Source organism: Oryctolagus cuniculus, chromosome 14, assembly GCF_964237555.1.
Source record: "Oryctolagus cuniculus chromosome 14, mOryCun1.1, whole genome shotgun sequence".
Lineage (NCBI taxonomy): Eukaryota > Metazoa > Chordata > Mammalia > Lagomorpha > Leporidae > Oryctolagus > Oryctolagus cuniculus.
The window spans coordinates 76,297,794-76,312,128 of record NC_091445.1 but is presented as its reverse complement, the minus strand read 5'-3'; the positions used below and the strand labels follow the sequence as shown (position 1 = coordinate 76,312,128).

At 41.1% G+C, this 14,335-nt stretch overlaps 1 protein-coding gene across 11 annotated transcripts in view; it reads left to right on the top strand.

The window, feature by feature from the left end:
• Window positions 1-11,780, top strand: part of SLC38A9 (solute carrier family 38 member 9) — a 102,056-nt gene extending 90,276 nt beyond the window's left edge. For all 11 annotated transcript variants that reach the window (XR_001794123.3, XR_517790.4, XR_517789.4 and 8 more), the window contains 2 exons: window positions 3,477-3,566; window positions 4,712-11,780. Coding sequence is in view for 8 of the 11 variants with exons in the window: in XM_070056714.1 (XP_069912815.1) it covers window positions 3,477-3,566; window positions 4,712-4,877 (256 nt within the window). In the remaining 3 variants the exon portion in view is untranslated. The remainder of the gene's footprint in view (window positions 1-3,476; window positions 3,567-4,711) is intronic.
• The last annotated feature ends 2,555 nt before the right edge of the window (window positions 11,781-14,335 follow it).

Sequence of the window (14,335 nt, the reverse complement as noted above, 5' to 3'; positions counted from 1 at the left end):
TGAAGTGAGCTGATGTAGCCTGTACCCTCAGTAGATATTTTCAGCTGTAAATTGAGTCTCAAGGTTGCTAGTATTGATAGAAGCAGCAGCTAGTTCTGATAGTGCTCATCTAGAATACTGGAGTTTAGTAAATATAACTCCTGTTATATTTATACCGTGTGCTATATTTATAGTTAACAAAGTAAAATAAATATAGGGAAGTTAAGGATGAGAAAATTCTAGGCAAATGTTATTTTTTTCCTGCCACTGTTTTGCAGAATGGAGCTGTTAGAATTTTTTTCTTCTTGGAAAAAGTCTGGGATATGCCTTCTGTGTTCGTACTACACTCTTCCCTGACCACAAGAACACCTTTAAGTTGTCTGTTACAAGTACTCCAAAGATGCATTCTTTGGAACACACTGTTTGACCTCAGGCCACCTGTATATTCTTAAAATTGCTGGAGTATCTCTTGGAGCTTTAGTTTGTGTGGCTGTGTCTGTCACTATTTAACATTAAAATCAAAATGGAATAAAGTATATATTAATTTGTTTGAAAACCAATGAAACCATTACTTGTTAACTTAAATAACATTTTTATGAGAAATACCAACTTCCAAAAGGTTTTTTGGTTTACACTTTGAAAACTCGGTAATGTCTGCTTTGCTAGTAGACAGTTGGATTCTCTTCTCTGCGTCTGCATTCAAGCTTTCATATGCAGCTTTTATTTAATATGTTAAGAACACCCACTCTCACATGCATACATAGTTGAGAAAAGAAGGGGTACTTTTAAGGCCTTTTAAGAGAATTGTGGATCTTTTTTTCTGATACCATGTTAACACTTCGTTGTGATGTGGAATCTGAGACTTGGTTACATTAAAACTGATTGTTGCTCTGTTTGCACCCATGCATGGTTTTGGAACATCGTGTCTAGTCATTCAGAAAACACCGCTTCACTGAGGCCTGTGGATCTTCCAAGTATATACACATTTCAGTGCAGACTACCAGCCCACACGCACTCATATCACCACCAGTTTCAACACACAAGTCATTATATATTGGAAAACTGTCAAGCTCAGAGTGACAAGTACAAATTCTCCAAAATTCCAGTCTTTTTCTGAAAGTTAAATTTTTTTTATTATTGGCAACTGCCAGTTGCTTTCCTTGAAGTGACGCTCATATCATTCATTTTAGGGGAATGTCTGTCAAACACCCAAGTTTAAATTACTGTAGCATGTCTGCATTTCAAGTAAAAATAGTATTTATTAGGAAAAACAGAAGGTTAGCCTTCAGCTCCACCACACGAGTACTTTTCTCAAGACAACCATTGTATACCCATGTGCAACCGATGTGCCGCCTTATGTCCTTCACATTGGAGCACATAAAATGCTGAAAAGCTCTTTATTCACAATATGAGATATAATAAAAGCAGGGAGTTTTATCCCTTTATCAAGGACTTATTTTTTAAAACTTTATTTATTTATATGAAAGAGTTAGAAAAGGAAAGGTAGAGAGAAAGGTCTTCCATCTACTGGTTCACTCCCCAATTGGCTACAATGGCTGGAGCTATGCCAAACCAAAGCCAGGAGCCAGGAGCTTCTTCCGGGTCTCCCACGTGGGTTGCAGGGGCCCGAGGAGTTGGGCCATCTTCTACTGCTTTCCTAGGCCATAGCAGAGAGCTGGATGGGAAGTGGAGCAGCCAGGACTTGAACAGGAGCCCATATGGGATACTGGCGCTGCAGGCAGTTGCTTTACCAGCTGTGCCACAGCACTGGCCCCTCAAGGACATTTTCAGTGAATTTTTTTTCTTTTGAGAATATCTGGCATTGAAGAGTATAGTGTAGAACACAGACATAGGTGCAGCTAACTGCCATGACCCATGTTAAGAAGCCAGGGGTTGGCCGGCGCCGCGGCTCACTAAGCTAATCCTCTGCCTTGCGGCACTAGCACACCGGGTTCTAGTCCCAGTCGGGGCGCCGGATTCTGTCCCGGTTGCCCCTCTTCCAGGCCAGCTCTCTGCTGTGGCCCGGGAGTGCAGTGGAGGATGGCCCAAATACTTGGGCCCTGCACCCCATGGGAGACCAGGAGAAGCACCTGGCTCCTGCCATCGGATCAGCGCGGTGCACTGGCCACAGTGCACCAGCCGCAGCGGCCATTGGAGGGTGAACGAACGGCAAAGGAAGACCTTTTTCTCTGTCTCTCTCTCTCACTGTCCACTCAGCCTGTCAAAAAAAAAAAAAAAAAAAAAAAAAAGAAAGAAAGAAAAGAAAAGAAAAAGAAGCCAGGGGTTTTACTGCCATTGCTTTTACAAAGTAAATAATGTCGTATTATTTTGAAAATAACTTTTATCTCAAGGACTTCCTGGAAGGGTATTAGGAAGTCCTTGTGCCTTATGGTCATACTTTAATTACCACTACTTTAAAAATACATAAAATTGCTTCCTTTGGTGATACAGAAATAACAAAGACCCAGCCAGTGTCTTAAAGCTCTGAAGCATTTAAGGTTGGAGTTTCTAGATAAATAATAAGATCTGGAAACCTAATATTTTTGAAAGTCTAGCCACTTATTTGTGTAAATTATTTTCTTTGTTTCTAATTCTGCTTGTCATCTTTATCTGGGATTAACTAAACTAGTAACTTGGTCCCAGAGGGTTACTTAGATGTATCTGTTTACATTTTGAGAATCAGTCTAGAGAGAAATGGAATTACTTCTTGAGTATCAAACTTTATCTACATTATTTATATCCAAAAAGAATTCCCAAACTTTAATTAATATCTAATTAAATTATTTAGTAAATATTCTATTTATGGTAAATAGTGACCAGATTCAGTTGGTTAAATTTGGAAAATAAAGACCTACCCACTTCACTCTTTCCTTAATATATTTTTATTATAAAAGCAAAATAAATACTTTACAGAAAGTGCGTTGTAGAAAAGAAGAAATACTACCCCAAATTGTAATACAGTTGCTGCAGTCTTTCTATGTATTTCCTTCTGCTGTTTTCAAAAATGTTTTTAGTTGTTTTGTTTTTTGTTTTTTGTTTTTTGCCGCCATGAAAATACAGCTAGCTTTATTCCAAGTTGCCTGGTTGATTTTTTAGCATCGTATTTTAAATACACTCTGCCAGTTAGCTGTTGCCTTGTGTGTATCTAGGATTCTTCTGTTTTCCCACAGATATCTTTATGTTAATAGCTTTTTTCATGGTTTTGATTTTCTTAAGATATCCCAAATGGACTTGTGCATTAAGGAATATGAACTTTGATGCCCACTACCAGTTTTTTCATACAAAATTTAATCTACTTATGTAACTGAATGAAAGGGCTGACATCAGTATCTCATCATCATCATCGAGTACTGTTGTTGCCTTCTATTTTTTTACTGTTGTCAGGCTTTAGACATGCTCATTTTAAAGTTAATAAATTGTATTCTTATATTAGTGTTACAATGTGCCTATTTTTAGTTTTATTTTTTTTTTCTTTCCTCTAAACTCTCAACGTCTAGCATTTTCCATGTGCTGATTCTTAATCTGATTGTTGTGGGAGCTGGAGTGAGCATGGCCTGTTTCTACCCAAACATAGGCGGGATCATAAGGTACTGCGGCGAGGGAACTGGACTCCTTCCTATTCACTGTTGGGTGTTTCCTGTTGTTGTAGTTATTGCTTTAATTTAATTGTATAAAATTCCTGTGAGTATTAAGAGCAGGTAACATTCAAATGTAGTTCCCAATATAAAGTACTCATTGTCTTCCATTTCTTTTTATTCCTACTAGAGAACTGACTGTAGGAGCCCATTATCCCTTAGCCTCAGCTACCTTTCCCTTTCTTTTTCTTATCCTCTTCTGCTATATTTCCTTTCTTTTCATCCAAAATAAAGTTATTTTAATATATCAGTGTATAACTTCTTGGGAGTACTGGAAGATCCATTATATGTTGAGGCTATGTCCCAACTTTCTTAATCCATTTCTACTCAAAAATATATTTCAGTGTCAATCGTAAGTAGAAAATAAGAGTGTAAGTAAGAGTTTTAGTTTGCTGAGGGCTCTTTCCAGAATATTCTTTACTTTGGAAAGTTGTGACAGGTTGAATAGAATGGGAATAAAATTGTGACCTCAGATTCTTATGAGAAACTGGGGTTTTGATTGATTTGGTTTCATTTCCCTAATGTAGACCCTTAACTAAGAAAGAAACAAGAAGGGAGATTATTAGCCTGATCTTTGTTGATATAATGGACTCACAAGTTCATATTAAGCCATTCTGCAAGAAAAGGCGAGTACAAGAAAGGGAGAAGACAGTGTTTCTCCACCGCAGTCTCATGTTTAGGTATTTCTGTTACTGTCTTTGATAATTACGCTGAGACACTCATCTGTTCTCATTCTTAAACAGATGTTAACGGTCCCTCAGAAACTCAGAATGTATAATTAATTTATAAAAGATCAAAGGTAGGAAGCCTATCTCCAGATGTTTCTGAATAAATCGCCACAGTCACTTAGATGTGGAGGGACTATGGCGATTTGAGAGATGAATGAAAACTCTTTGTCAAGCAGATGCTATAAAGATGAGCAGGAAGTAATATTTTATGTTAACTTAGCAAGAAAAATCAGTTTTAAACCCAAATGTTTCAGGTCTGTTACAGTATCAGACTGAGGACGATTTGAATTACACCCTATTTACCTTAATTGTAAATCGGAAAAAGGAAAATCAAGATGAATGTTAATGCCCAAAGCTCTTGTTTTGCAGATACTCAGGAGCAGCCTGCGGCCTGGCCTTTGTGTTCATATATCCATCTCTCATCTACATCATTTCCCTCCAGCAAGAAGAACGGCTGACATGGCCTAAGTTAATCTTTCACATTTTCATCATCATCTTGGGCCTGGCTAACCTGATTGTTCAGTTTTTTATGTGAAATACTCATCTGTTTTCTCAAGATCGTTCGTGGTGTTTTGAGCCTTGACAACAGTTCTACATCAATTCACTTATCAATGCCGTTGTTACCCTAATTCCAAGTGTTTTTCTAAGATAACCTGAAAGCAAGGAAAGTAGTGGTTGACTAATAAATATTTCTGAGTGGGGCAGGAGGGGCACTAAGAAGGATCTGAGTCTCTCTCTTCCTTGTATTCGCTCACCTCTTCATTCTCATTGTCTTTTCTGGTAGGATTGTGTGTCCTAGGAGGAAGTCCTGCTGGGTTTTGCTTTCAGAGAGGGGAAGTGGGTAGATGTATCTGGCTACAGTGAAGACTCAGGTGTCACAGCAACATGTTGCCAAATCCTGTTTCTGTTTTATACTTCATAGATTCACTTCATTTTCTTATTTGCTAGCCCATTTCCACAGTTTGCTCAAGTCACTACTGTTTGGCACAGTAAACCAAATACCTCATTTTAAAACGAAGTTTTTATGACCTAAGTGTCAACAGAGTGAATTCTTAATTGAGCCTCTATTAGAAAAAAAAAAAATTTTTTTTTTAAATTGTCAGTATAGACCTCATGGTCATGACACACGTGCAAAATAAAAATAGTTTGCTGCTGTTCAGTTCCTCTCCTATTTCTAATCCAACATCAGTGACGTAGGAGTTCAAACCTATACGCTGAATTTTGCATAGGAACAAAAATGTCCCTATAGACACAGGGGGCTCTTTTACTTTTTGGGTCGCAGAGCATTGCTAGGCTGTCAGGACAGGCCCATCGGGGAAACATGGCAGAGGAACCAGAGTGTGAGGCCCTCCAGGGGAGAAAAGGGTGGAGACGTAGCCAGGGAGGGTGGAGCCTCTGCCCATAGCGTCCTCAGTCCTGCGGGGGTGAAAGTGACTTCTTTAGCACAGGGAAAAGTCGTTCTCTGATGTGTGACCCCAGGAGACCCCCAGTGCTTCCCTCTGTGATGAGCAGGGCAGACGGATTAAGTCTCCGCAAGACAAACTCCTTGGATCTGAGACAGTGATCAGGGAATCTAGATTCTTAGAATAAACAATCTCCATTTTCTTCTTCCAATTTAAAATCCAAACCCATATCTTCCATGTCATGCAGCCGCTGTACCCAGCCCAGGACAACTCAGTGGTGATGTTTCTTCCCCAGAAAATTTAGAATTCTCTAATTTTAGGCTAAATTTAAAGAATGCACTGTGCTCTCACAGATTCTACATCCCTGGATAATGTGTAGATTTGTATTATTTCCCTCCTTTGAGAAAGACAAATGAAAAGTTTTTTTTTTTAGACCAAATCAGAAATCCCAGATTTAAGACCAGCTTTGATCTCTCAGAGTCCAGCTTCCTGCCCTCTTCATAGACTCATACACCCATACGAATGATGAGCAGTATTTCCTAAAGTTCTTTACGAATTCTCAAGCACTCGCGTGGAGAGAATAATACAGTGACCCTCCAGATCCCCCACTAGGCTTAGTAACTGTAAGACTGCTGCAGTTGCTTCTCCTATACCTTTTTCTTTTCCACTGAAATATTTTAAAGCCAATCTCAGACATGATGTCATTTCATCTTAATATGCAGCTACTAGCCTTTTGAACGCAATTATGTTTATTGGAGAAAGTCTCAAAGTTTTGGTTAGCAGGAACTGCTGGTAGAAGTTAGGTTAATTGGAAAATTCTACATTGGGTGTCTGGATCCCTGAGTGATTAGTCTGTCTTTGAAGAGGGGGATAATGAAGAGGAAGCTTCATGGCTTCAGAATCTTGTTCAGTTAAGGACCTAGAATTCAGAGGCCAGGCAGCCCTGTGCGCGATCTCTCGGCTCACCACCTGTTGACCCCTCACTGCTACCTCTGTCTTTAAGCTTTAGAGACGGAGTTTTCATTGCCTCTTTTCTATAATGTACTTGAATGCTTTCACACATGGAAAAGTGATTTGATGTATTTTGCCCATTTAACGGACAAAGGGAATATGAAAATGAATGTTACTTACTGAACAAAAAAAACCGCCGCGGATCTTTGCTTTTATTTTCTTTAAGAGACGTCGTAATGTAGAACCTCTACAATTCTGTTACACTTTGCTGAATAATCTTGCCTCCTTTACATTTCTTTTCATGAGACAGGCTCCTTGATATTGGGCTTGGTCCGAGAACGCTTGTGTGTGTGAGCGTGTATGTCCTGGCTCATACGTTAGGATGACGAGGTATGAACTCATTCAGATCAAATTACAATTAATTTTAGATTTTCTTGCTTCCCTGTCATCTCTTTGATTTTTCCAATTAAATTTGTCTCACTTTTTCCTCTGATGTGGCTAGCCCTAGTTGCTTTAAATTTAGCAACGCGGGGACATTATAAAATTTAAAAATGGGTTGTTTAGAGAGTTCTTTCTTAGAAAGCCTGTGGATGAATTTGTGCTACACTAATATTGAATCAGAAGGAATGAAGAAAATACAGCTAAGTTTGGTACCTGGGGCAATCATTCTAACACTGGTTTCATCGTCACACCCCAAAATGCACTGGAGTAAAGAACAAAGTTCTCCGTAAAGAGGGACTGTCTTAAAGGGAAATGCTTTGTTTACATTAGGTATATTTTGCAAACACAATGCAGCTACTACCTGTAGAAATGGAGTAGTTTTCTGTTCTACTTGGAATTCACTAGGAGCTTTTTTTATGTGTGTGTTGCTTTATCCATTTCCATAAGTAACTGAATAAACTATGACGTTCAGTGCAATGGAGAAGACAAAGATGTATAAGGTACTCATATACCAAAGAACCTTTAATCCAGTTAAGGCACTGTGGACCATAGTTAACTATGACACAGGTAGTTTATGCCAAGGAATAGTAAGAGAAAGAGAAACAGGTCTCAGGGTGGGCTGGTCAAGGAAGCTGAGTTGTAAAGCAGCAATGGCTCACTTTCAGACCACTCCTAGCTGTCCAAGATCTAAATACTTGGTGTGTTGCCCAGCTAGTGGCACCATGTATGTTAAATGCATTTGCTTTCGTTTTGGTAAATTTCCTCTAAGATAACTTTAATGAGACATGTATAACTGCTTCTGTGTGCTGTTTGTTATTCTCTGCGTTTGTAACACATTGCATTATTCATTTCTGTGGATCTTGGACAGCAAAGTAGAATTGACTAATAAGGGAAATAATTAGTAACACATTGAGCCATACAAACAAATTCTATACAATTTCCTCTCCAAAGACTTGACTTCTACCTAAATATCAGTATTCAAAATGTCAAATGTTCAATATCTTTGATAAGTGCAGAAGATAGCAATGTTGCATGTTTTCTTTGTAACACACTGACCTATTGTGTTTTAAAATCTGGTGGTGTTTTGTTTTGTTTAACCTCGGTTTCATTCCAATTCGAATGTCCAAAACCAAATCCAAATCCACTTGACACCTAAACAATAGAATGTTACCCCAGTTTGTGATCCAAAGTGAAATTAATCCCCGACATGCGCACAGCTGAGCTGGCTGGCCCCAGTTTTACAGTCAACTGCCGACTTCACTTAGATTATGTAAACATGTATTGCAAAACAGCTCTGCCGGGAACCTCATAACTTAAACGATGTTCTCTGAAATGCAATTTGTCTTTTTATATAAGAGAAGAAATTAAATCAAAATTACTTTGGAGAAAACAACTGTGGAATTTTGTTTAATTGAATTTTGCGGGAAACGCTGCTGCCTACCAGCACTGGCCACAGGTTTGGGAGAGGCTGGGTCACTCTTCTCCAGTGGCTTTGTGCCTGCGTCCGGCATCTCTCTATGGTACTAATTCTAGGGAAGGGCATACATTACATTATATAAGTCGAATTCTAAGTGACCATCCCTTTGGGACAGTAAAGTATTGTGACCTCTGCGCCTTAGGGCATTGAGAATGAATCTGACACTTGGATGAGTTTAGCCCAGTTTCTGATGAAGGCGTGGTGTCATTCTTCCAGAGCCACTTAAGCCAACAAAGAACTCTAATTTGCAGCCTTCCCCAAGTAAAATGACTTCCTTTCCCATTGTCATTTGTCTTGATTTCCAAATTCTAGTGCAAACATAAAATAAGACTGTGTCTACTTAAAAGATTAAAATGTCTCCATTCCCCTTATTTATCTCAGACTGTCATGTAAAGGACAGGTTGAAGATGAGGGAGAACTCACCAGATTGCTCGTCCCTTGGCTTTCTCAATCTCATCCAGTAATGTTTGATCACAACTGACACTCAGTATATAATTGTTTAATCAATCAGATAATTAACTATTGAGGATTCTATTTTAAGAGAAAACAGTAAGTTAATTCCCATTATCTGGGATTTTTTACATACCAACCACTCCCTCCCCCCCCCCCCAAAAAAAGGGGCAGTGCAGGATTGGTGAATCCATCAGTATTTCTGTTCCTACTGTATGCCAGACCTTGTGCTAAGTGCTGCCCATAGAGCAGTGAACAAGCCAGATGAGGCCCTGCATCCTGTACCCTTGCTGCTGAGCACCAGCAACTGGGGCCTCTCCCTAGGTGGCATGAACGTGCCAGGCTTTTGCCCTGTCCTGCTGCTGTCCACAAAGCACTGTGATGTAGCCACTGCATACGCAGATTTTGAAGAAATGAGTGTAGGTCAGCAGTATAATAAATGGAGTTTGGTAAAATGAGCTATGTTTGCAAGTTAAAACATTTTAAAATCCTTAGTTAATTATACTCACATAAAATGATTTGGACAAAAAGCTGGAAGGTGCCACAGAAGAACAAACATGGGTGAGGAGCTAAGGTGATGGAATCATTTACGTTGCTAGGCCATTGTAGCAGATGTTTCCAAGAAGATGCCTAGAGTAAATCATGGAAAAGACAGCTTGTGGAAATGCATTCATATCTGCACTCAGCCCAGGAAGTAAAGCCCTTACAAAGAACCTAGAATGGATGAGAGAGAGAGAGAGAGAGAGAGAGTAGACCTTGGCTACACAGGGGCAGATTCAGGTACCTGCAGCTGATAGAGTCTGGAGTTTCCTCTTTTAGGAAAATCGTAGTGAATTAGGGACCTCGAGTTAGGAAGGAGCCCGTACAAGTGAGGAGCCCTGCCTGTAGCTTTTTTAGCTCTGAGGTCAGTCATCCACAAACCACTCTGGGGCATGAGGAGGGAATGTTGGAAAGGGGAAAGGAAGGGCACCGCTTTAGATACGTCAAGGGTTGGGTTTTTCTGCTGCCTCTAAAAACTGCAGCTTTTGCCAAAATGGAGCTTTTATTTCTGGAAGAGTCAAATTGTGTTTAGTAAAATAGCATGGAGTACAAATTCAGTAATGATTAATTTGAGGTCAAACTAGGATATTTTTCTATTTTAGATGGGAGTTTTTATCTGGAAAATGGATCTTGCAGGATTTAAAATTTTTTTTTTAATCTTTCCAGAGATAAAGAGTTCAGAAATACTGTTTAATTTTCAGCTAGTCTTGCTTGGGCATGAGGAACCTTTTAGGAGGTCTTGAAGCAGAGAACTGCCGAGAGCAACCTTGGAATCAGGCTAACGTTTATTTATCCTACACCTTTTTTGGTGAAGGATCTATTTCTACTACACTAAAGTAAAATCAATTTTAAAGGAGTAACTTGAGGAATTTTTAGAAAGCAAATTAGAAATGTAGGACACTCCTTGAAGAGCGGAAACTCAAAACTCGATTCAAATAAACCAGCAGTCACTCCTTCCCGCGGTAGTGTCCCTCACTGCAGGTGGATAAAACCCAGGCGGGCAGTGACCGGTTACTGATGCCTGTGGATTCCCAGGCGCCAAGGGAGCGGCATCCTTCCCGTGCTGCCCGGGCTCTGTATGTCATGTGAGACTCGCCAGGTCCCTCCTCTGTAGAATCCTAAAGTGCCCCAGTGGAAGAATGAGCAAGGGCCTTTGCAGCAGAGAGAAAACTGTGGATAAACGTGGAGAGAAAAAGCGTTCAGAAATGAACGACCGATACGTGCTCCAACAAGGTTAAACTCCAGAGAGATTACGCGAAGTGAAAGAAGCCAGATGCAAAAGGCTATGTGTTGCGTGATTCATGTAGAAAGGGCAAATTTATAGAAAAAGTAAAACAGTGGTTTCCTAGAACTCGGATTGAGAGCAGAGTTTAACTATAAATGGGCAGGGAAAGCGAGGCCCTAAGGAGGGTGTGGTGATGACCGTGCTCTGTACAGTCACCAAAGTCATTGACTGGTGAACTTACATTGGTTACATTTTATGGAATGTAAGTGACCCCTTACAGCTGTTTATAAAAACATCAAAGTTCAACCTCACTGGTAGAAAAGGAAAAGTAGTATCTTCTGCTTTCTACTTGGCAAATACTAAAGATCATACTAGTACTCTGGCATTGGTGTGGAAATGGACATTTATACAGAAGCGGTGGGCGTAAAAGTGGGAATGGACTCTCTGAAGTTAATTGGGCAGTATGTACCGAAGCCTGCAAATGCTGATTTCACTTTCACTCGTTTCCAGAAGTAAATTCTAATGTAATAAGTAGGTACCCGGGGACATGCACGCGCAGGCTAGGCTGTTCCTCTTTACTGTTTATAATGGGAAAATTAGAAACAACTTAATATCTAACTATAGGAGATTAAATTATGCAATATCCATTTGTTGGAGGTCTGTGTGGCTAGTTAAAAAATGATACTGCAGATGTATATATGTCATGAATGTCTGAAAAGTGTTTATAAGTGAAGAGATTACAATTAAATATATGTAGATCAAAACCGTTTGTTTCCACAGGCACGTAGAAAAAGGGCTGGGAGTTTATATTACAAAACGAACTGGGTGCTAGAACCTAATGAGTGTTTTTTTTTTATTGTCTTGTTTACTTGTATTTTCTAAAGTTTTAAAGTAAAGTGAATGGATCATGTTTTATGGGGGAGAAGCAATAAAAGTTCTTTACTTTAAAAAGTATCTTTCTCTGGTTTCTCATCACTTAAAACTATTAAGGAGCCTTTGTCACATCAATAGGAGCCTTTTATACTCCCTTAGAGCAGTGGTTGGGCTTTTACTGTTCCTTATTGGTAACGTAATGACGGCAAACCTGGCGTCGCCTCCGTCCCGCTGATCCACAGCTTTGAGCTGCTTTGACGGTGTCCACGGACATTTCAGCCTTTTTTCTTTAGTCTACATTACAGAGCCCTTTCAAACAGCTCTTGTGGTTTTCAGGTTTGGATGGGCCTAAAGAACAAAACCTGAACTCCTTAGGTTGGTAATATCCGGGACCCTTTTGTTACTGTCTTTCTGTCCAACTTGGTTTCATGCTGGCTGACACGGAACACTGGCCCTGCTCCTCATCTGTCAGCTTTTGTGCATCGTACGCTGTGGGTCCAGCACGTGCTTTTTCCTTTGTCTCTTCCAAGATCCTGCTGAGAATCACCCTCGACTGCCTCCCCGTAGTTGAGATGTGACCTGTGTGGTGCTCTCCACACTTCAGGCAGGTGTATGTCATGGATTTGATCACATTACATCATCATTACTGGCTTGTGCTTGTTTCTCCAACTAGGTTAGCAGCTTCCTGCTTTGTCTTACTTATTTCAAAGGCAGAGTGACAGAAAGGGAGAAATGGAGAGGGAGAGAGAAGCAATCTCTGTTCATTTGCTCATTCACTCCCCACATGGCTGCAACAGCCAGGGCAGGGCCAGGCTGAATCCAGGAGCCAGGAACTCCATCTGGGTTTTCCACACGAGTGGCAGGGTCCCAAGTGCTTTGGCCGTCATCTGCTGCCTCCTAGACACATCAGCAGGGAGCCGGATCAGAAGTAGAGACAGGACTCAATCCCAAGTGCGGTTTTTTTTTTTTTTTTTTTTTTTTTTTTTTTTTTTTTTTTTTTTGACAGGCAGAGTGGACAGTGAGAGAGAGACAGAGAGAAAGGTCTTCCTTTGCCGTTGGTTCACCCTCCAATGGCACACCACGCCTATCCAAAGCCAGGAGCCATGGGGTGCAGGGCCCAAGCACTTGGGCCATCCTCCACTGCACTCCCGGACCACAGCAGAGAGCTGGCCTGGAAGAGGGGCAACCGGGACAGAATCCGGCACCCCGCCCGGGACTAGAACCCGGTGTGCCGGCGCCGCAAGGCGGATGATTAGCCTAGTGAGCCGCGGTGCTGGCCCAAGTGCTCTTGATACAGAATGCAGACATCCCAAGCAGTGGCTTAGCCCTCTGCACAACAGTACCTAACCTAGGAACTTCTCTTTACTACAGAAGTGCTTGCAGTAAATCTCAGTTGAATGCACAGAAAAAGACCTTCCTGCCTTTAAGGGACCTACAGGCTAGTAAGGGAGATGGATACCTGTCTAATAAAAGATGTGAATGTGGGCCGGCATTGTGGCACAGTGGGTTAAGCCACCGCCTACAGTGCCAGCATCCCATATGAGCGCTGGTTCAAATCCTGGCTGTTCTACTTCTGATCCAGCTCCCTGCTAATGCTCCTGAGAAAGCAGCAGAAGATGGCCAACGTGCTTGGGCCCCTGCACCCATGTGAGAGACTTGGAAGAAGCTCCTGGCTCCTGGCTTCCGCCTGGCCAGCCTGGACCATAGCAGCCATTTGGGGAGTAAACCAGCAGGTGAAAGATTGATTGTGTGTGTGTGTCTCTATGTGTGTGTATGTGTGTTCCCTCTCTAACTCTGCCATTCCGATAAATAAATTTTTTTTAAAAAAATGATATGAATAAGAACATGGAGAAGACCATGATTAATATCTGGGTGATTAAGGAGTTGCTTCCCAGAGTAGAGTCCATTTGGATTTGGATTAGACTTATTTTGACAAGTTGAGAGAGGAGAAAGAAGGAAGAATGCCTTGAGTTCATTCTATAGAAAAGTGGAGATGACTCACCCAGTTGCACTCTGACTTTAACCCTCCCGCAACGCTCACTGCCCCAAGTTCCCTTTCTTCTCATCTCATTGTGCACAACAGACAAGAAATGTCCTCGTCAGAATGTGAACTGGCACTCTGATCTGGCAAATGGTTTGCTACCTGGCCAGGTAAATGGGTGGTAAAAAGAGTGCTAGAGAGATGCAGAAGAACAGGTTTCTAGTTGTGGCTTTGCCCTAAACTGGCTGAATAGACTGGATATGTGACTCATCATTTCACTTGTTGATCCTCCTTTCCTTTGCACAATAGAAGTGGTTGTAATAATGTCAGTCCCTCCCTTACCTAACTCATAGCTGTTTCGAAGAATTTAGAACTGGAGACAGTGTTATCGCAAGCAGATTAGGCCAATTTGAGTCCTGGCTACTCTGCTTCTGATCCAGCTTCCTGCTAATGCACCTGGGAAGGCAGCAGAAGATGGCCCAAGTCCTTGGGTCTCTGCCACCCATGTGGGACACCAGGATGGAGTTCCTGGACCCTGGCTTTGGGCTGGCCCAGATGTAGCTGTTGCAGCCATTTGGGGGAATGAACCAGTAGATGGAAGATCCCTCTGTCACTCTGCCTTTCAAAGCTTTTAAAAAAAAAATGGAGAACA